This window comes from Pelmatolapia mariae, linkage group LG8, assembly GCF_036321145.2.
Source record: "Pelmatolapia mariae isolate MD_Pm_ZW linkage group LG8, Pm_UMD_F_2, whole genome shotgun sequence".
Taxonomy (NCBI): Eukaryota; Metazoa; Chordata; class Actinopteri; order Cichliformes; family Cichlidae; genus Pelmatolapia; species Pelmatolapia mariae.
In genome coordinates this window covers 21,866,174-21,889,974 of record NC_086234.1, presented here as the reverse complement: position 1 = coordinate 21,889,974, position 23,801 = coordinate 21,866,174, and the positions used below count along the sequence as shown (strand labels likewise).

The window sequence follows — 23,801 nt, the reverse complement described above, 5'->3', positions numbered from 1 at the left end:
AGTGTTGGGTGAAGTGAGTCGTTCAATGCAGTTGGTAACTTTTATATTCAGGTGAGTGCTTTGTAATTGTGCTCCCATAAAGGCAGGTTGTTGTTTTTTGCCAGAAATAATTACAGACTGTTAAGCATTACACCCAGTTTGAGCCTCTCGTTTCTGAATATATTGTTCAACAAACAATAAAAAAAAGTCGTAGTCTTTACGAGAGTCTAAAGATATTTTTTGTGCCTGTGGGAATCCCACGCTTTCAACTAAATGCGATGTAATGGTTGGTTAAAAGTAGGTGAACCGCACACAGGCATGTACAGCGCTGCAGGCAATTATTAGCATCCACCTGCAGTTGCGGATTTATGGATGGACTCCAGTATTGAAGCTGAGCATTTTCCATGTGTTGTGCTAATTTAGCCTAATTTCTCCATCTGAAAAATGGTCTCTGAGAGACTACTGTCCAGCCCTGGAGCTGGTATAAAGCACAACCCATCTGGTGTATTGGATACTTCCATTCACAGAGCTATATTCGTCTAATGGCTCCCTGTGGAAACGGCTTTTGTTCTTAGACAGGCTAATGGATGGCCAAGGTTACTGGAGTCATTGTTGTTAAGGTGAGGCTGTTGTGGTGATTGAACACTGAGCCAACAGTCTTAAAGACCTGAGGGTATCATGAGGAAATGGCAGGGGTCTCTTTAAATTACCCTCAAGCGAGTGCATAGATTTTTTTGGGTCTTTTTTTTCTTCATTGTTGCACTCGCGCACACACCCATATGCTTGCAAAATTGAACCAATGATGCGAGCAATGAGCCATAGCCAAAGCTGGCTTTTGTAAGGCTTGGAGAGTGAATGGGATTTCAGAAGCCTGAGCCCGAGTTAGGTCATGGCAACCTTGTGGTGAAAATAAGCTCGCTAGGAGCTCTATACTGCTGCTAAACCCATCCAGAGAGGTGGAAGGGCTGATCTAACCATCGCATCTCATAGCGCGTGTCCCTAAATGTCTGCCTCCTTGCGTCACTCTCACTGTCCTCCTTTTCAGCCTGCATATCTGTCTCACCCCCCCTGCCAGATTGCATGCCATTATGACAGGGGTAAGCCTACTTGTACTCCATTTTCGTCTTTGCATGTCCTCAGAGCCCCTTTTTTCCCCTCCAAGATTTCTAAAATGACTTCCATCTGAAGTGTGGTACGGCCATTGGACAGACAGACAGAGATGAAGAGAGAGACTGATGGATTTGCTCCATTATAAGTTGGGTTCTGCTCTTTGTGCGCCTCTGGGCCTTTATTCTTCCATCATTCCGTCCCTTTACTTTCCCCTTCTGAACTCATAATGAGAGAATTATACCGGCCGTGGCAAATCACTGACTCGCTCCCACACAATCCCAACAATAGAGGCTATTAAAAGAGAATGAGAGAACGCATCGTTTGCACACCGTCAGCGAGCACAAGCGGTGATTTCTGTGTGCGCGTGAGCATCTGTGCTTTTCATTACCTGTGTATCCTGGACCAGCATTGTGTTGTGAAAAGAGCATCAGTCAGAGGCTGATGAGGAACTCTCCTCCAAAGAAGTGTCTGTGCTGGCTGCTTGTGTGTTATGGGATCCTTGTGCTTGCAACAAGGCTGTCAGCGAAAAGTAGAAGAAACAAACACTCTGGGAAAGACATCTTAGAACTAAATGTAAGGTATTTGCCTCTGGAGATGGCGGTGTCAGTGGTTTGGTAAATTGGTCCGCCACTTTTTGTCTGCGGCTTTCATTGGACTGCTTTTTCTTTTCTTTTTTTTTTGTAATGGAGAAACTGCTGTTACATTTAACAATGCCAGATATATCAGAGTAGACGGATTAAAACGTATGGACCCAGGCAACCAAATACCTGCAAAACTAATGGCGCACCTTTGTCATTACTGAAAGCACTAACTTTGTGGATTCTTCACTGGTTGCCTAGTTACGGGTCCTGACCAAGAAATGTTCAGGGACATAACGCCCTATTGATCTTTCAATTGAAAAAAAGTTACTGTGCCTTTTGGAGAGTTTACTTAGGCCAGATAAAATGTTGTTGTTTTCAATGCAGTTCCACAAATGAATCTAATAGAATGTAATAAAGATGCGTCATGATGGGTCAGGGTCTGAGAGCAGGGGCTATAGAGAAATAACAAATTCATCACATGCATTGCATTGGGACATTCTGACAATCATATTTGTTCTCTTGCAGGCTGTGGTGCAATTTGTGAGGTATCAGATGATGCAACGTGCTGCACACTACGACTGTGTCATACTATGCCTCTTTTTACAATAAAGTTTTTACCACATCATTTTCATGGCAAAGTGTGACAAGAGTGAAGCTGGGGAGCTTTTAGCCTTAGGTTAGGCGCCATAGCTCATTTTTTGCTCACATACAATAAAAGATAAAAGCCTTGTGCCATTTGGCTCAAAAGTATTTTGTGTTATTTCTTGTCAGACACTCTAAAGTAGTCCTGCTGAGAAGCTTACTGCTGTGCTGCTGTCTGATGGGAGCTTTCAGTTTGTTGATTATGAGGTGTCATACCTGTGGTGTAGATGAAAGATATGCTCTTTGTATCACAGCAGCATTTAGCTATGATAAAGTTTTATCTGCTAACAAAGCAGAAACGGGTATTATTATCATGAGCTGACTTTTTTTCAGTAAAGCAATAACTTCAGTAAAGTTGCATCGGCTGTGACATATAGTTGCGAAAGCTAGTCTGGGACCTTTCCAACCAAAATGCTGAAAATGGGAAATTACACCTCAGTTTACATCAAAAGAAAGAGAAAAGTTGCATAAAAGGAGCTTTTTAAACACCACTTTTGTAACTCCAAAGGCAAGAAGATTCTTAAGTTGTTTTTTTCTTGGGGTTTTAGCTGGAAATAGTCCAACAAATGCACTGTTCACTTCAAAGTTTTTGAATATAGCCCCTCATCATCTTCCTTTCCAAATCTCTTTTTAAAAATTGCTTTTTCTGCTTTCCTCTCCTTTGCTTTATTATCTATCTGTTGTTCTTTTTCTTTTCATCAGTCTTGCTGTTTTACTTTTCCTCCAATTACTATTTTTCTCCTTTACTGGTTTAATCCTCTTTCACCTATTAATTTTCTATTCATCGATTCTAGTGCTGCTGACAAAGTCCAGGACAAAATGCTTGGGATCTTTCCACCTCCACAGCAATTTGACACGAAACACTAATGCATCATAATTTTAACCTCATACAACTTCCCAGATGAGACAAAGACAATAATGTGAACATGGGGGACGGCAAACTGACAAAACTGCAAACTAGATGCACAGATGCCTACATCTGTGCGTCCATCCATAAACTCAAACACAATCCAGGTATCAAGAACAAATGTAACATCCTGTAGTTTGAAGTGAGTCCAATGGAAAATGCTGGAGTTGAGAGCTGGTGTCTCCAGTCCACGTTAGCCGTTTCGCATATAGATTCAATAGATATACAGTATCTGCACATACAAAAGGAGCACGTCTCTTTGATCAGCCAAATGCTGCACCTATAATTGCAGTGCTGAAAACTCCTCACTGTTTCAGTTATGCTAATCTGACTGGAAACATCTACTGTTCTCTTCTTTCCTCTGTCCCTCACACTGTTGCTCTTTTTCCACAAAACGGCATTAAATTATGAATGAAATATATTTTTCGCAAGCAGCGGGGCTGTGCGAGTGTGTGCGAATGTGTGTGTGTGTGTGTGTGCGTATGCACTCTAAGCCATCAGAGTTAATTTTATTCAGCAGAAGGTTCTGCCTGCTTCAGAGGTCTTGTGTATTTCTTGAGCTCAAGATAATAAGAAGAGGGTGTGATGGAGATGAGGTGTAGACTGTACACACCATAAGAAATGAGAAATAGTGTTTCTCTTTTTTCTTTTTCTTTTTTTTTTCCTATTAGTTGGGTAACAGGGAGGCTCGGGTTGGATCCACTGGTCATTGCTGCTCCACTCTCCTGGGTTGAAAAGCTGTTTTGCGGTTAAATTTACAAGTTTCTTTTCCTGAGAAGTTTTTAAACAGACCATAGCTAGTTAAAACTGCTTGAGCTACAGAGCTTGCTTTCCCATTAATGCAACTGGAACTAATAAAACAGATCTCAAATGTCAGCAGATAAACAGTAACAATAATGCAGACACAACAATGCTAGACACTCAAAACATCGGTAAGTAAATATAACCTTACCTGCTTTGTTGTGCACTCAAAGCTAAGTTAAAGTGATGATACCGTTTCCATGGTGCCGGTATAACTCACTGGGTTGAGCAGGTGAGCCATCTGCTCCAGCCCTGTGTCTTCCCCCTGCTCTCTCTCAGCTTTCAAGTCCACTTTAAACTGTAACAAAGGCCAGAAAATGCTTAAAAATGATCTGAGAAAATACTGTTGATGGTGATAAATTACAGATTATGGTTGTTAGTTAACTGACCACATCGACTGTTAATCTGATTACAAGGGATGCATCTCTAAAAGTAATATGTAATTATCATTAAGTCCATTAATTTTACTGCAGTTCATTAAAGTTCATTAAATATATTTGTTATTATCTACTTTGCGTGTGCTCATCTTCAAGCCTGTTCAAGCAGAGTATCAATTACAGTAATAGCAGTTACATAAACCTTGTTTAACTTGCTTCTCTAAAAGACCTTAATGTATATAAACTATATAAATCAGCGCATCAGTGAATCTTTGAGACGTCGTCCTTGAAACTCTTTCAGATGTGTGCACAGCTGCCTTCAATGGACTGCTATCCCCCAGAGACATGCAAACTGGGAACTGTGTTAACACCTTTAATTTCTGTGTTATCCATTGGATATAGCTAGGAAGACTCATGGCTACTGAGGCGGCATGCCGTACATCCAGACCTGCTCCACGTGAGCAGCTCTGATTAGCCAGAGGCTTAATCTGCATTGCTGGACTGCTTTCCCTGTGCAGATGAGATAGTACATCCATATGTATTAATGTGAACTTTGAGCGTGTGCAGATAGCTGTGCATGTTTGTTGGTGTTGCATTTAAAGACACATGAATATCGCTGATCATGAGCTTTCAGGATTTTGTTTGTGTGTGTGTGTGTATTGTCACACACACACACGTATTGGACTCTGTATGGATGTGCACGTGAGTGATTATGGTTATGATAATGGCTGGTTGGTGAAAGAGCGAGATAACGGTTATGTTGATGATGGTAATGATGAATGTTTTACAAAGATGATGATGATAATTACAATCGTTGTCTTCGTCTTACATCCATCAGTCATAGATTAAACACCCTCGGGAAGACGCAGAGGCTGCTTTTGCTGCTGTACACTGCAGCACTGGCACCTCATCAATTTCAGCATCAGTGTAATTTACATTACATTTCCATTTTAGGCACTTAAGTTAGTGCTCTTATCCAGAGCATTTCACAGTGGGGAGGTTGAGCTTCAGTGTCTCATTCAATAGTACTTAAATAAAATGCATTTCTGTGGAAGGACACGGGCATTGGCAGGAGCAGGGATGAGGCTATGACCCTCTGACTTGAGGGGGAGAGCAGAAAATGCAACACCTCCATAATGCATTGGAAAAGAGTAAAACTGCAATTGCCAGTTCGCCTGTACAAATATCTTTAGATGGGAAAGGGTAAAAGGTTTCTAGTGTAACGAATTAGGATGATTAATTTTCTCAACTTGCAGTTCTATTCGATTCAGTTTTATCTGCACTAAACGTTATTTATCATAACTGCAAGCCCCCACGAAGGAGATTTACCTCTAGCTGTGCCTGTGGGTAGCGTCATTTGCAGGAGAAACCATAGGATGGAGTTTCCTCCTTGCTAAAACTGTCCAAACAAAAGATATTGTATCTCAAAAAGCTATTGTAGCACTGTTATTTGCAAAGATCAATCCACACACTGCTTTATGAAGGCAGTTCAGAATAGGCTGAACTTTTTTTTATTTTATTTGAAGAATATTTTGTTCTATTGGCTCCAGTCTGTCTTGTCATACCGCTTACTGTTTGGCTCGCACAGCGCCTGCTTCTGGATTTAACCCTTATAAACATAGCAAAGCAACACTGAGCTCTTGAAAGGCACCCAGCAGTATGGGCTAAGCCCTGCTGTGGCACATGATCAGTGACCTGCCCGCCAATAAAAACTTCAAAGGTGTGTCTTTGCAGGTGGAAATGGGATGTGGGGGCCTGGGAACTTTCTCCCTGAGGGTGATGGGGAAGTTGGACTGATGGAAGGATTTGGTTGGTGACGTCGTTTGGTGGAAGGAGTCAGAAGGAAATGTGATAATCTCTGCTTTAGCCTCCAGATATCTGATTAGATCTCTGAGCTGGAACATAATTTGTCAGACTGCCTCATCTCCCTGCTTTCTTCTCCCCCGATAACCTCAATTTATATTTACACATTTATTTGTGTCTCCAGTTGTCTGCCGCTCCCTCTTGGCTCCATTTTCCTGATACTCCACTTGCCCCTCCCCTCTTTTTTGTCTCATTCAGCTCTAATTTGCACTACATCATCCACTGCGTGCCCTATCCTTCAATCACTTGCTCTCTGACTTCCTTACTATGCTGAAAACCCTTTCTCACAAACTGTCAGTGACTCATTTGTTCATGCGAGTGTATGTGTGTGTGTGTGTGTGTGTGTGTGTGTGTGTGTGTGTATGAGTGAGGAGTGGTGGTGGTGGTGGTGTGGGACACACAAATAGGAGGAGTGGGAGGGAGAGCGCTGACAGGTGAAGGAAGTGGGAGATGAAGAGAACAGCGTAAGGGAAGCAATTGTGATAAAAAGATGGCGATAATAGCTGCGGCGTGTCCCATTTTCCTCCTGCTGTGGCGTCACTCAGTTTCTCCTGGGTAGTTTCCAACTTCGATGTTGAGTGCTCATATCTGGTTACCACCTGCCGGTTTTCGAGAAAGAACTTTAGCTGAGTGCTCTGGTGATTAAAAAGCTCCATGTCTGACTTGTCGATGGCTGTTCTGTGTTAGGAATAGATCAAATCGGACTGGAAAACACAGTTGAATAATTCCTATAGGCCTTACGAGTCTTAGGTTACATTTATGATGATAGCAAGAGTTTTACCACCTTATTACAGACCACACTGAGGCATTGTCATGTGTTATTACTTGCTTTTCGTGTCATCCGTTTTGATTTCATTTTGAATGTTTTGTTTCAGTTTTGTTTGTGCAGTTTTAGCATGGCTAGCAAGGCGCATCCATAAGTACAGGAGATGTCAGACTGTGTAGATTAAGAAGAAGAATGCAGAGTATCCTTTAATACATACAAATGAAGGATGAGATGATTCGACTCTGCCTGTCTTGCATATGTTACTAGGCAAAAGTTTGTGTTATGATGCAATTTACTGTTGAAGTCAATTAATGTAGCTGTCCACCCACTGTAACACAAAACCAGGAGGTTTATTTTCCACTTCCAGGATGAAAGGTAATACCAGCGAGAGAGCACAGAATTAGACCTTGCTCATATTCAGTGATGGATTTAACCTACTCTAATTAGTGGACTGATATCATCTCAACAAGTAAAAACTGTATTCATAAAAGTCCTGCTTGTATTGTCTTTTTTCTCTGCTAGTTTTTGGTCGCAGCTTTTGTCCTGATAATCCTGAGTTATTAATAAAACTCAATACTACATGTGGTCTCCAGGTGGAAACCAGAATGGAAGCAAAACTCCTGTATCTAATTACACATTTTAGCATATTTACTGTTTGTTTGTTTTTTTAACCCAGATCAGAAGAAAGTACCAAAGAACACAGACCACACACGGTCTTAAGATGATGATGTGAAGACACAAGAGGCTAACTGTGTGCCCTTCCTCATGCAGATATCCGTTTGAAGAGTTTAATCAGGGTTGACTTTTTTGGATACTGGAAACTGCAGTTTTTGGTTCTTGTGTTGTGCCTTTATTTTTCAGCCCTGAGGTTACTGCTTTTGTCACAGATGATTAGGCCTCTTTAAATCTTGGCTCATGCTGTTTTCAAGCTGCTACGATCCAATTTTCTATATGAATAATAGATCACAGGACCACTTGTGAAAGGGGTTGTTCCTGATGATAAACCCACTGAGAATGGTCGCCGGTCATTGCTGTTGTTCTCAGCCCTTGTCAGCTCTGTGCTTTATGAAGGCTTTATAAACCTTTGAACTCATTCTTTTGGTTTTAGGACCCACAGCTTTACCTCGTTTGATTCACTCTCCCTGCTTTCATGTGTTGCTTGAGATGGCTATTCTGAGTTAAAAGTCTATAACTTTTTAAGCCGCTTTGTGCCATCAGTGTAAGTTTTGTCATACTTTTTGTCAACAACCTTTGTTTCCTGACAGAAACACGACGATAACTAAATAAAAACGAATGTATGAGCACAAAAACTGATGTAATGTACGGAGACTTTGGTCAGCGAATATAAACGAGACGCGTGGCAGGATGAGTTGGAAGTGATTCAATCCCAAGTAATCTCCTTGTGCAGTAAGGTTAAATGCAAACATTTGATCAGGGAACTGTACAACTAGCTTCTGTGCTCCCTGTTTCTCAAGAAAATGCAACAAAAATTTTGCATTTGATGTTAAGGAAACTAAGATGCTTTGTAAAGTGTTTGGAGCAACTATCACTAGAAAAAAAGATGGCAACTTTTATATTTTAGTCATCAAAAGCACGGTGGAACAGTGTTTAGCACTCTTGCCTCACTACAAGAAGGTCCTGAGTTCGACTCCACCATCTGACTAGTTCTGTATGGACTTTGTATGTTCTCCTCGTGTTTTCGTGGGCTCCACATGCAGTTTGATTAGGTTGCAGATGCCGCAATCCAACAAGTTTTAGCTTAGGTAATTTAGTTTTCCTAAAGCATCAATATGCTCTGTAGCAGATGGAAATGTGTTTGCGTCTTTGATTTGTAGAGTGATGTGACAGATAAATAGAAAACAGAACTGTTTAATATAAACCACCTTTTTCCTTTTCCAGGTTGCTTCAAACAGAGATGCAAGAGAAGCTCAGGTACTTGGTAAAATCGGTGGAAAAGCCCTCCCTGTGCAGGCTCCTTAAGTTTCAGTTATTATATTTTAATGAGAAGAATCCTACATGAAACACTGCCTTTGTCACATATTACCAGCTAATGGGAGCAACACAATAGTGGCTTATTGATGTGTGCACCGCAAATTAGGAATTCTAGGAATATTTTCAATATTGTATGATGAAAACTTGTTTCCCCTCAATCTTTCTGTCAGTTTCAAATATATACGAGCTCCTTCCCGTTTTTCAAGTGATCTCCTGTTGACTTTTCTCACTGAGGCAGCAAAGGTGCTTTGCTTCATCAGTTAATCCATGCAAATGAATATAAAGTGTACACAGCAGGCTGTTGGTCTTTGAGATAGCAGCTTTGTACACTGTAGCATCCTCTGCAGTGTTTCCTCACTCACATTAAGCATTCTGGATTGATTTGCACATGAGAACAACTGGGTCCTAAAGGTGAGGAGAGCATTGGCTTGTTTGGCAGTAATTCATGCATTTTTCTTTTATTTCTGGCCATCAATGAAATGACCATGTTTAAATGAAACCCAAATCAACAAAACTGGTTTAAAAAAAAAAAACAGGCAAATAAAATCTCTTATTAATTATCTCACCACCCATTGCTTTCCGGGTCATTCATCAATCATTCAGTCAAACCTTAATTTCCCCATTTGATTGTGTTATCGGCTCGTTTAATACAAACATGTCACATCTGGTCTAAACAGTTTAAAGGCGAACACAATCATCAAAGAGATGCATAATTTATTTTCCATCCACACACCTCCGTCCTCTCTTAATCGTCACCATTTTTTCCCTGGTCCTGCTTCTGTTTCCTTGTTTCTTGATTTTTGCTTTCGTAGTTGTCTAAATGTAGTTGCCCCTTGTCCTGAACATCTTTAGTTCCTCCTCCTCTTCTTCCTCCTCCTCCTCCTACTCCTCCTCCTCCTCTCTAATCTTTCACCAACATTCATCTACCTCCCCTTCACCTCCTCCTTATCTCTTCCTCGTCTGTTTTGTTATTTCAGCGTCTAATTCTGCAGGATGCCAGCGCTCCAAAATAAACGCCTTTGCTGCATTCAAAGACAATAATCACCCATTCACTACCTTCTGTTTGTTTTTGCTTCTTCTTTGATCTTTTTTTTAGATAAATAAGTAACACAGATTCATAAATGGTTCTGTCTTATTATATGATCTCTTTGTTTTTTGAATTATGGCTGTTGAAATTGTCATTACTTATGAGTTTTCATTTCTGATTAACCTGTTTTCAAATTTTAACTGAATTTCTGTTGAACTGGCACAAGAACAGTTAGTTGTGCTTACTGTATAATTAAGTGTCTTTTAAAAACTTGAAACTAATCACAGTGACAGAGCGCGATTAAATGAGACCAACCTTTCTGGAAAAGGATGTGGCAAACAGAATAGAAATATGAACTTTCTGCAAGTTTATGCGTTCATATAGTGGAGAGTGGCATCTCCATTCGTAGAAACTTTCATTGGCCTCTGTTGATGGAATAACTTTTACCAGCTACCTTTGGGAGGAGGTGCTTTGAGTTCATCTTGTCATTTTAACTTATAAAGGCGATACAAACATGCTTTTGTTTAGTAGTCAATATAGTACATTATTGAGATATTTCACACAAAACCAAAGATGTGCGAACCTCATAATTATGTCAGATGGAAAGGTTAGGGCAGGATGTCAAACTCATTTTGCATCGTGGGCCAGATACAGCCGGCTTTGACCTTAAGTTGGCCGGACCAGTGAAAGTCCCCTTTCTGTCAGTGTAAAGTTTAATTACATGTTTAATCCTTGATATATCTTAATTTAAGAAAAAGAAGTGCAGTTTCAAAAATAAGTCTCAGTTTTTTCTGCACGATAAAGAAATCCTGCTGTGCTATATTCAAGACTATTATACCAAGTCCAGAATTCATGCTCTCCTTCATGCGGACGGGATTGGAGTTTTTGTCTGGCTGAGTATGACCCCCGAGGCTTATCTTTGATACCTCTGGGTTAGGGAATCAAGAAAAACATCACAAGTTATCCTCTGGGGACCATGAATGCCAGTCCACCCAATAGTCTGGACTTTCAGTCTGGGCCAAAGAGACCAGATTATATTGCTAACCTTGATGGGGGAAGGACACATTAGTCCTCTTTTCTCCATGGTCCTTTGCTGCTCTTCTCCCTTCTAAAGCCTCCAAATGGATTCTATTTTCTGCCTAATTGGGCAGCTGGTTAGGCCTGCAAGAGACTGGTGATAATATGAAACTCTGCTGCTTTTCCTTTGGTTTGAGCAAACCTCTTATTCTCCCCTTCTCAACAACATACATAGACAAATATTTAATGACAGTCAGGTGTCTGTTGTGTCTTTCTAAGGCTTCAAAAGTTTTTTTTCCCTCTTTAGTTGTTTATTTTTTTTAATTTATCATTAATTCATACAGTAACCGTGTAGCTTGCAGGTTCTTGTTTTTTAATTAAAACACTTTGTTTTTTTTGTTTTTTTGTCAATGTCTTTGTTACATCTGTTTTTGCTCAAAGCTTTAAATAATGTAAAATAATTGTAATCAATGGTGGTAAATCTCATTGACAGTAGCATATTGAAACAGGTAGGAAGCAGACTGATTCTATAAATTGTATGTTTACATAGACCACGTTATTACAGATCGATGGAGGTTCTGGGTCTGAAATGTGAAAAGGGTGCAGAAATGCCTTAAACCTCTTTTTAAAATGTTTTATTGGAAGAACAGACTTTAAAAGTTTAAAGTCTTTGGCACCTTTGATGTAGCGAACACTGTCTTAGTTGGGTATATGACCTCAAGTACTAGTGTTAAGTTTATGAGTACGTAATGATAGCATGTTCATTTTGCACATGTCACCTCTACTGTCAGATCCACCTGTCCTTAGCCCATCACATCTGGTCTTAGTACACCAAGATCACCAAAACCAGAGTGTTCAGCTCAAGGCTTCACTTTGAGACTTATCCTACGGGTGATGTCAGGGTGGCTATGTCCATCTTTCAGAGCTTAAGTGTGAGCCACTTAAGCTGCCTCCAAAAAAAGTTATATTCATGATGTCAGACATTGAATGAAAGCCATAATTAGCCATCTTTTCTCTGTGCCCTGTAGTTGCATATTGTTAAAACTGGAAATTGAGCAACAGGGCTTTCTCTGTGGGTCTCCTGTGGTGCTGGAAGATATAAGATGGAGAAATACATCAATTATCATCCGCACTTTCTGCATTTCTTAGCTGTGCTCACAGTTACTCCCATTTCAACCTGCTCGTTGGAATACCCTCAGGCTAAAGATCCAGTTAAATGTCAAGGAAAGAAATAGCTGCAATTATCCGTTCACAGACTTTGCGTTTTAGATCTTTGTTTCCGAAGGGTTTTCATAGTATACAAGGGCTCGTTTTCACAGGAAGATGTTCGGCTGTCTGCTACTCTGGATAAACTGCGGAAATGGTTCTGTCACTGTGTGCAGTGTGGATGTTCTAGGTGATTTATGTTGTAAGAAACTTTGAATCATACATTTTTGTGGATATATGGACTTATGGGGACCTCAGACCAGCTTTCAGTCACTGAGGTGTCTGTTAAAGGGGATGCTAATGAATAAATGGAAGCACATAGCAGCCCTTTGACACACAAATGTGCTGGAAAAATACAGTGCACAGCAAGATTCACTATACAAGCATAGTCAAAGTTGTTTAGCAGTGACCACGCTTGTGGTGAATGTTAAAAACAGAGTCTAAACAGCTGTGAGAAAACCGTTAACCATCAGCAGAGTTCACACTTTCTGTAGACGAACTGCTCTTGATTTGAAAATTTGAAAACAGTTTATTTATGTGAATTAAACACAACCTTAAAGTACACAGGATAATGGCAGCAAACTTGGAAAAAAATGCTAATATTTTTGTGTACGAATAATTATTTCTAAAAATTAGCATCTGTCCTGAGAAAAATGTGTTCCCAGAACAAGCTCTTTGTATCAACTGCATATAGTTCCCAAAAAGTGGGAATTCCAGGCATAAACAGGGAACTTTCTCTACCTGCACCAGTGAGAGTACGCAAAGATGTGAAGTTATGGTTGTGTTAAGAATTATGAATAATGCTCACACTTTTTAGCCTGTTTCTCAAGGCAGAAGCTCAAAGCTGGGAGTTTAATACTGAGGTAACTGAGTTAATTTTGTTGGTATATTCAGCACACCGAATAAGATGAACTGAAATGAATTTTAGTACTAACAAAAAAGTCTTTCTTATGCTTTTGCAGCCAAATGCTTTTTCTTTCCTTTTTGTGTTGACCCGCTGAGGGCGTATTTTTATCAAGCATATTATTATGTTTTCTCAGATATTCTTTTAAGCCATTCAAATACTGACAATAGGACTGCGTCCATCACAGTTAAGCTTTCAGGAACAGCGCAAACCCATCAACTCTCTTCCACAAGGTCTATCTGAATCATTATTAAAGGCCACGTCACTGTTTGAAAACTGGTTTTATTGGAGATATCAAACCACCAGTGCTCAAACATTAGGGATACAATTTAGATGGTGCCAAGATCTTTGTTGGAGATAATGAGAGAGATTTGTGACCTGTCAAGGGAAAGGAGCTGGTAGCTGTGTGCAAAGGCTAATGCATTGCCATAAATAAGTATGCCAATGAGACGCTGTAAAGTGGATTAAGCTTGATGTGTTCACACAGCCATATGTAAGGAGCCATGTGATGGCTGAGAAACTGCACAGATTCTGTCATCTTATTGTTGCTAATGCAGCTGTTGTGGTTCAGACGTGACAATACAGTTGGCGAAAAAGTTTGAGAATGTCTCTATTTCTGCAAAAATATGACCTAAAACCTCATTAGACTTTCACACCAGTCCTAGGAGGAGAAAACTGCAAGCCAATTAAGCATGTGAAACTAAAATATTGCATGTGGTTAGAAGATTATCTCATATTTCACAGTTTGAAAGTGGACAGGAAAAGTGGGAGAGAAAGTAGGGCCTGCAATCATCTCGCATGATATGGGTTACATGCTCAGCCCTGTTAGTTGTATTAGTTCCCCACCTCTAATATTTATGAGGTTATTGTGTAAGGAAAGCGGTCATGCGGAGAAAGCTGGGCTAGGACACCCAATATTTTGGGTGTGCTCAAAGCACAGTTTAAGTCGTTTGTATTCTTCACTCATTTTCCAACATGTATAATGTGTTAGAATCAGTACTTACTTGAACTTCTATACTTGAACACATTATGTCGGCAAAAGTAGTGACAGTGAGCAGGTACTAGAATGGTCCTGAAACTAGCTCATCTAATGTGGAGTAGTTGTTGTTGTTGATGTGCGATTAATTACACCTGTGTTTTTCCCATCAGCTGTCAGAATATCTACCATTAAAAAAAAAAAGACCTGTACAACGTCAAAACAGCTTTAATGTGTCTTGAATAAGGACGTCATCGTGCCCCAGTTTTGTCAGCTGAGTCTCCATCATCCACTTTGATCAACGCACACACACAATTAGACCGTACTGTATCGGGGCAGTGCTTCTCTGAACTTGCAAAAGCGAAGTTGGTGGAAACTTAAATGTGCTTCTGTAGGTCAGATGTGAAGTGCTGAGATGACAGGTCTTCGGTCCATTAGTGGCCTTGTCTTCTTCCATCTTGTCATGCACTACTGTCATTTACCAGATTTAGGTCTTTGCTTGTGCACGGCTGCTCTCCACACAACAAGCTGCTTAAACATAACCTTGACCAACTAGTTTTTATTGGGGATACAATGTATTAAATTCATATTTTTTGTAAGCATATTATCACACTAGTCAGTGATTGTGCTGTAGATAAAATGATTGTCAATTAACAAAGTGAAGAAGATGGAGTCATAGTGTGATATTTATCATTTATATATTTTGTAATGAATTAAAGCATGCTATTTTTAAACAATTATGCGGTTTTAGTTAAAGTTTACTTTTATAACTTTAACCCTGTCTAGACCTGCCTATTACTGTTGCTGAGATATTCGCCACGAAACATTCTGGAGAGGCTAACAGAGCTTCAGCTGCTGGTTTGCTCTTAATGGCTGTCAAAAGTGCCACATTTTCTTATGTTTGCTATGTAGTCTAGACTGCACGGTAGCATCCATGCTGACAAAAGTTCAGTGGTGTAAAGCAAATGCCGCCTCAAAGTAAAAAAAATTCTGTCATTATCTGCTCCCTCCTTTGTCTGTCAAACCACATTTGAGGCCGACATGAACAAAATGTAGAAAGATTTCCTGTAGCTGTAAATCAGTCTGCTAATCACAGACCTAGAGTTAGTAAGCTGAGTTATGTAAATACAAAGTTTACATTAAAGATAACCATCAATGTATAGTACTCTGCAAAATATATCTGCTCTGAAGGAGTCTGTGGTGGTCATGAACAGTAGTTCTCCAGATTTTCTGAAGGTCTTTCAAAGTTAAGCCACTTAACACTGACCTATGGATCATTTAAGCATAAAAATAGCACCTAACTCAAAGGATAATTCAGTGTTGTCTACACGTGACAGACAACCAGTTATGATATCTTTAGTCTTTTGTTACTAGCAGCATCTTGCAACAATACAATTTGTTTCCATTTCTACAGTCATCGCAACAGAACAGAACACAAGGCAGCCAACATCCAAAGTAGCTTTGAATGTCCTCCAAGTCTGGAGAACTCCTCCTGAAGACTAGTTAAAGAAATAAATGTGTAAGAGACTTTAGACTGTGTAGAAGAATAAAGGCGCTCATACCAATTATTGACTTTCAATCTTGTTCAAATTATTCAAACTCTGTTTTTGCACGATAAGCTGTTACTTCTGTGTATGTTTTTCCACGTTTCAATGACAAACTGAACCCATTTCCAGTTTTCCTTGGAAAATATAAAGAATACTTAAAAATGTGAGGTGGCTCAAGACTTTTGCACAGTATTGCAGCGTTGGATGATTCTACTCAGGGTTTTTCCATTTTTAAGGTTGTCTCAGTGTTCATTATCATTTTAACGTACTCCATCACAGCTTTTATACATAAAAGCATGATTTCCATTATGGACACATTCAGTATTATGTGGGTTTGAAAGGGACGCGGTTCATTATTGAACCACAGTTTGGGCGTTTGTTGATTTGCTTGGTAGTGGGGGGCTATGCTGAAGTTCATTTGGTGGATTTTTAAATCAGTTTCTGTTTTCATATACTTGAATCAAAGCTGTATTTTTTGTGGTAGGCCACTTTAAAATTGAATTTTCAAAAGCTGTTCTGCTCTCTCTTTTGTCTCTGTGCAGTCGTTTTCTGCTGTGAAAATGGAAGCTGACTCCCCCTCTTTCTTGTAATAGGCTCATCTTTCCTTTTCTTTCTGCTCCCTCTATCTCTCGTGAGTCTGAATAAAGCAGCTAATGGCGCATAGAAATGGTGACTGCACAGCTACGTCTATAGACTCTTTCTGTTATGTGCTGCAATATGTAAGTGAAAATACACATTTACAAGGGTGGCAGGAACTTATTCCTGTTTCTGATTCATTTATTGTAAAGCACCGTCAGAGCTTGATGACCAGTATGTGAACTGCAGAATGGCTGTTGCATAACAGCGGGTCGTTGGTGTGTTTGACATTTTCAAGAATATAGAAATTAGGTTACATATTATAGGATTGTAACTGAAATTAGATTTAATTATAGATGGAGGTCCTATACTGTATATCGAACTTTTGAAAATCAGGACATGCTACTCTAACCTATCTTTGTGTTGATACTGATGACAACCATGGTGATGTGTCTGCTTGTCTTCAGGTGTATATCCGCATCCTGGACAATGAGTGGAATGTGTACAGGCGTTACACCGAATTCAGGGAGCTCCACAATCATCTGAGATCACAGTTTCCTCAGGTGGACACCTTCAACTTCCCACCCAAGAAAGCCATAGGGAACAAGGTGAGCTGATAGTAAATATAATGTGTGTCTTTGTCTCACTGTCAGCCACCTCAACCCTCACTCTGTCTCTCACTTACCCACTTCAGCAATGATGAATTATGTGTGCCTGCTAAGCTGTTTGGTAGCTGAAATGTCCAGTTTCACTTTGTTAATCATTGCTAAGTTGCCTCTGATAAAATTGTTGTTCACATCTGTCCATAACTTTTTCATTAATCCTGCAAACAGACACACAAATAATACCAAGCAACAACCTTTCTGAGCGTGGTAAACCAAAAAATCAATTACAGCAGAGCCGCAGAAGAACCCAACACAACCTGTTACGGAAACATGCTGAAAATCCTCACAGCAGAATCACAGAGAAACGTGCAACAAATGAATCGCAAGCAAAAAAACAAACCAGAAAAACTGAACTCTAAACATGTTTGTCAATATGAATCTTCAAAATTTGTGAATTGAACTGAGCAAAAGTGTAAGCATATAAAAATATCAGAAGCATGACATTTCTCCCTCCAAAATATTCTTAAACCAAAATGAAGAAGACAATAAAAACTGTACAAATAATAACAGCTGTTTATCATAAACAATTAAAGTGCATATTTACTATAAATCCAGAAATCTGTATTTGTCTGTCACCTTTTCATATGACAAGTGTGATGTGGTCAGTGCAGTACGATACAGTATGATGTGGATCGGCTGCTGTTAAGAAATACAGGCAGTGTGTTCTTGGCCTCTTAAACAAATGTGTATTTTTTGTTTCAGAGAAAGTTTCTTGGAGGTTTGATCCAAATAAAATCCCAAACGAATTCAATTTGATTATAGGAAGCACTCCTACTGAAATATATTTCAATATATTGTGCATTAAACCCCATAAAAGAGGTCTTTCCTTGCATAATGTTCATACATTTTTATATCAGACTGTAAAAACTGATTGGAGCCTTTTAAGATGGTAAGCTCTGTAGAGGGAAAAAGGCAACCTTAACAACCACATCAGTTTATCACTCCTCCTCTTTTACCGGTTTCAGCTGCTCGCCTGGGTTCTCAAAGCTTGTGTCCCTTCTGTCTGGTTGGAGAGCCCCCGCCTTTCTCCTCATCGCACCATTCCCTTACTCTTCTTCATCCTGTTCTCCACTGTCTGCCTACAACCTTTGGGGGATAATTTGGCTCTGACCTCAATTCTGTGGCTGGTTGGATTTAGTGCTGCCACAGCCAAAACGATGCGGTGGGACTTCCCACCTTCAAAGACGGCGCACTTTCATGGGTAGAAAGGGGACCGAACGCTGTGTTTGGAGGCACTGCATATGTGAGAAGAAGTAGGAGGCCATCAGTGTGTGTGTCTGTCTCACATTATGATGTGATATCATGTGGAAGTGCACGTGTCTATCAAAGGCCTTGACAGTTGGTGTCATCGTGTTCTGGAAAGCTCTTTGAAAGCCCATTACAGTGCAGTCTGTGTGAATTATTGGTTTTTACCATCTCCTGAAAGTCGCCCATCATGACAGAAAAAGTAGTCCAGGCTTTGTTACACTCTGAGCACGTTTTAAAGCAGGGACACCACTTTCTTCTCGAAGAGAAACACATGCTTCCAAAAAAGTTTGGATGGTAGATGTCAAGAAAAACAGAATGCAATGACTTACATATTGTTTATTACCTATATTTAACTGGAAGCAGCACATGAGTAGAAATGGTTTTGTTTCTCTTTCAACAACTGTGAATCGACATAGAGACGAATTAGTGGTTCACACACTACAGAACTCCAATGCTTGGATTTTTTCCCCATTTTATTATTATATTATACCCATTAAAGGATGTGTATCATAAAGCAAAACAACGAATGCAAGACGGCTTCATTCCCGTATTACCATGACCCCAGCCCAGTTTTTAAAAAAAATGTGTTTTCTGGCATTGTTGATTTAAAATGAGCGTTTATTTAGTCACAAATCCAGCATTTTCTATGTTGCCGTTGGATTATTTTGAATCAGTTATGCAGTTTAAATGATTTGCATATATAATATTCTGTTTTTATTCAAAATCTGAAAATCTTTGACCTTTTGCTTGCATTAAATGTAGTTGTTTCATATTAGTTACATTTTGTTTGACCTCTGTTATGTCTGTAAATTTCATTTGATTTGACCATTTATGCTAAAATCTGGTGTTCCAGGCACAAAGGTTGGGAGAGGAAACAGAGTTCAAAGTCTTTGGTCTTGACTAAAATCAAGTGCAGCAGCAGGCGGAGGGATGCACAGCTTCAAAATATAAATATTAAGTGGTTGTTAGTGTTTGTGTCTCTGTGTACAAGCAAAGCAGAGCAGCAACAAAATGTGTGCGTGCGCCTGTGTGTCTTCGTATGTGTGTGAAAGTAAGTGCATGTAGTTTGTATATGGTATTTAGTTGTGTATTTATTGTGTATTTGTTCCTGTGTACCTGGTTGTATTAGTAAGCAGCAGGCCTGCCGTGTTGAGTTTCCCTGTTATTTCAGTCCAGTGAGCGTTTGTTTCTGGCTCCCTAGGAGTACTTTGTAGTTTTTGTATCAGTGATGACCTCAGGTGAAGTACAGAGCAGGGCTGCTTTTGAAAACAGGAATGGAGTATATCAGCGCGTTTACTCAAACTCACACCCTGGATTAAATAGTTCCAAATTGAAATAAGAAAATATACTGTAAGCTGAAAAAAGATGTGTACCTTCTGGATACATTTTGTTTTAGTTGAAGTTAAATATATCATAAAATGTATCATATATTGAACAGAGATTGGTGTGACTGTACAATCATGTGCTTGCTTAGCTGTAGCACAGTTTTCTACATGGAGTTGTCGTGTGCCTTATTATAACAAGTCATGTGCCTTATGTCTAACCCCCTCATAGGTACATGTGTAGCAATAATCAGCATTTAAACCTTATTTATTTTATGGTTAATGAAAAAAAGAACAAATTAATAGAAAAGAGCTTAATATGTGTAGATATAAAATGTATCAGTATCCAACCAGCTAGCAGAAACATTGGGCTTAATCTCCTAATATGGTGTGAGGTGAAGTAGCTGTCTGTCCTGTAGCTGAAATGTAAAGATTATGTAAATGTTTTGCAGTGTCATTTCTTGGGGATGACATATAATAGTTTACCCCTCTGAGTCATGTGTCATTATTGGTGATTACCCTAACTCAATGCTATCAGAATATGTAGTTTTACTTTATTAAAAAACAGTTGTTCTCCCAGAACAATTGGCTATGGAGGGATTAAATGTCATAAGCCACATGCATGGTAGAAAAAAACCTGAACTTCATTCCTACAGTGAGGAGATCCTTGGTCCTTTATGCTGATGGGGGGCATTTTGGCCTTTGTAGAAACATTTCTATTCTGATGGGAATGATATATTCTAGCATAACAGTGCTCCTATCCATAGGGCACTGAATAGACCACCTTGCATTTAGCAGACAGATGCTTTGCCCTCCAGACAAGCCCCAGAGGCCTGAAGAATCAATGTCAAGGTGTATTAAAGCTGTTTTGGATGCGCGTGGAGGCACCTTACTCTAAGACAGCGTGTTGTAGTTTTTCCTTTAATTTGTCTCCTGTCTGTTTACAATGCCAGGACTTGATTGAAATGCGCATTCACAAACGCTGCCAGTCCATCTGTTTTTCCTATTGTCTGTTGTGCTTTTAGTCTCATTCAAGGGTTCCACCATCACAGACACACTTTGCAAATCCAAAGCGGACTTTGATATATACACACACAGAGCCTCACACCATTATATCCAGCTAATGATGGAGAAATGTTAATGTTAGGAATAGGGTACTTGGTGTGTTGCAAGGGAGAGAGAGGGAGAAAGACCTTCAAAAGCTCTTTATCTGCACCGTGAATATGCGCTCTGCTGTGGTTCGCTGTGTTAGGGATGAAACACAGCGGCTGTCAGTGAATATCAGGTAGCAGAGGAAATGGGTGAATACACACCCCTTACTAACTGTATTACATGGCTCGTACTCTCTGTTTCATGCCTGTTAACAGGAGCGCACATAAATGCACACACGTGATTGACAGTTCAGAGAGACACGTTTCTGAAGTTGTCAAAGAACATCAGCTACGCTATGGATTTATGTTTGCTGGGAAACTTATGGAAGAGTTTTTGATACATACTTCTATCATGTAACAGCTAACCCTGCATGTGCAAGTATGTGGCTGGCTTTTTGGGCAGTTAAACTAGCGCCCTGATTGGACCACTTATGTAACTTTCATCTGCCTCACATAAATCGTGTGGGGGGTTTTTAGGCAGTTTTTTTTGTGTCATTTAAATGTGATCACTGGCTTTTTCCTGTCCAATGTCAGGCTGCAGGTGGGTCATTACTCTCTGACATAATCACTTTAAAGATTCACTGTACAGTAAATAACAGAAGGTTACTTGATGAATGCCTCTTACTTCACTAAATTAATTACTCTAAAGCTTTTACATGTAAGTCCTACCTTTGCGTCTTTGTTCTAAGAAGGTCCCAAGGAAACGCAGGATTGATGAGGCCAGGAATAAACAAAATAAAGACTGTAATTAAATCCTGGAGTCTTGTTACATTTAAGTTGCATAACTCTGACTCAAGGTCTGTTAAAGTAGGCAAACCTAATGCAGTAGGTTTACCTGCCTACTGCATTTCTCTTTCAAGGTTTTTTGGTGTCTTCAAGAGATCATTGATTATGGCAAGCATTAATTAGAGATTTTAATATTGTTCATGGTATCTTCACCTTTAGAGTCAACACCCAAAGTCAGTGCTAGTTTGGAACTGATCAGTCTCTTTGTTATCATTCTGTGTCTCTTTAGTCCTGTTATTGAGCTAATGAGACACCCCCAGCGCCCACTTTTGCATCTGCATATGCTTTAGGTGAGACTGTCCAGCTGTTTAACTAAGTAAAACAGAAGATGTAACACACATGCATGCTCTCTGCTTATGACAGCCTTTAAACAGCTGATTTGTCAGGGGCCAGCCCACGCTTACAGCCTAAGTGTTCCCTGTTCATGTCTGTCAGCTTCCTCCTCCCTCCTGCTAATGTTGAGGCACAGAGGAGGCAGAGTGATGACATCAAAGAGACATTATTGTCAGACCCCCAAATCTTTTTTCTTTTTGGTTTGTTTTTCAGGGCTCAAACAGTCCAGGGGTGAAATAGTTTCTCTACAGCAGGGAATTCACAAATATTTTCTATAGGAAGGTTCAAAATGTGTACTTTTATAGGATATAAACTGTAAACTGATTTACTTCTGAGGTTCAGCACCTTTACAGTTTTGGGATTTTCTGAAACTAGTAAACCAACATGCTCTGCCTGTTATTTCTGGAAGCGTAAATGAGCATGAGCCCATGAATGCCTTTGAGGAAAAGTTATCCTAAAGTTTGCACCCTTTGAAGAGCTATGAAAACTTTTCCTGCAGATGAGGTCAGAAAACAGGTCTGATAATTGTCAGGGTAGCTTGCTTCAAGCGTACCCTGGCATTAATAGTAGGATAGTTCCCTTGTGGTCATTGAGCATTATCAAAGTACTAAGAGAGCAGTAGAGGTGGGTAGTCACTTTTAATCCTACAGTCTGTCAAGATATGCACACAGCACTACACTGGTGATTAGAAAGGCAATTAAAAGCTTTAAGAGTATCTCTAAAGTGTAACTTAAGAGCTCCTTAAAAGCCTAATGTTTGATTATATTCACTGATTTTAATTCTTACCTTGTTGCAGTAAAAACAGGTGTACTCCAAGGTGAAGCAGTGTACTCTGAAGCCACTGTTGTGCATGATTATAGGTGCAACAGAGCTGAAACTTTGAACCAGAGTACACAGATTTCATGTGTGCTGCTGATTAATGGCACTGAATCACCTACAGCATGGGGTAGGTGGGAGATGTGGTGTTTCTCTGGCATCAAATGGCTTAGGTGATTTTTAAGTATCCTGTGTTCCTCCTGCAACTAAAACCATGCAAGCTGTCTCTTTATATTGTCCATGACCCCTGTTGATGCCAAATGTATTCAGCTCCTTGCTTATGTATAAAAACTACATCTTTAAGATGCAGCTGTGAAGTTATGGTTCATGCTGGGTTTTGTGATCATACCTCAAATCTGCAGCAGATATTAGCCAGGTCATGAGCTTTACTCATTTATAGCAGTTTGATACATTAAAATGCACAAAATGCTAAAACAGTCTGATGTGAATTCAAGGGTGTGAACAGTGATCACAATCATTCAACGTTTGTTTAGGTTTCCTGAAAGTAGCACGGCCCTTGGTGGCGGTTGGCCCATCTGTGCATACAGAGACAAAAAGTGAGCAGAGTGCCGAGGCCGGCCTGATTAATTAATCAGAAACTACACAGTGAATTATTAACAAGTCTTAGTATGTTGTGCTCACATATTATGCAATATGCATGTTATATGCTTTTAATTATGACAAAGGAGACGTTGTGAAGGTCTTGCATGGGCATTCTTGAATTGCATGCGATGTTTTATTCATGATCCAGACCCGTAGCTTTGAGAGTGTTTAAACAAGGCATCAAGAGAGAAGCCTCTTCAGCCCCACTGTGGTCCAGTGTGGGCTGACTTTGTGGAACATTTTGACCTTGTTTTGTTGCCAGCATGTACCAGTGCTGTCCTTTCTCTTAATTCAAGTAGACTGAAGGCTAAATCAGAGCCCAGGTTGATGTACTTCTTTAATGTGATGACTTATTATGATATTTTTTTTTATTTCACCTGAGTAGGTAGTGCTGAAAAACTTTTTTTTTCCAGGAAATACCTGATAGATACCAAGTGCCAGATGCTTCCAAAGCACTGTGTTTAAATGTTGCTTCTAATAACTATGCGAATTGCTGGGAGAAAAAAACGGCATCGCCTGAGGCTTCTAACATATAAAGTCCTTAAATCTGCCCTTCCTCTCTTTTAAAAGGAACAAAAAAAAGCCACAGCGGGAATTTATTTCATT

At 39.7% G+C, this 23,801-nt stretch overlaps 1 protein-coding gene across 1 annotated transcript in view; it reads left to right on the top strand.

Moving 5' to 3' along the window:
- The window catches only part of snx29 (sorting nexin 29), a 137,009-nt gene that overhangs the window by 99,214 nt on the left and 13,994 nt on the right, over positions 1-23,801 (top strand). Inside the window, exon 19 of the mRNA XM_063481540.1 lies at positions 16,739-16,879. Coding sequence (XP_063337610.1) covers positions 16,739-16,879 — 141 coding nt within the window. The remainder of the gene's footprint in view (positions 1-16,738; positions 16,880-23,801) is intronic.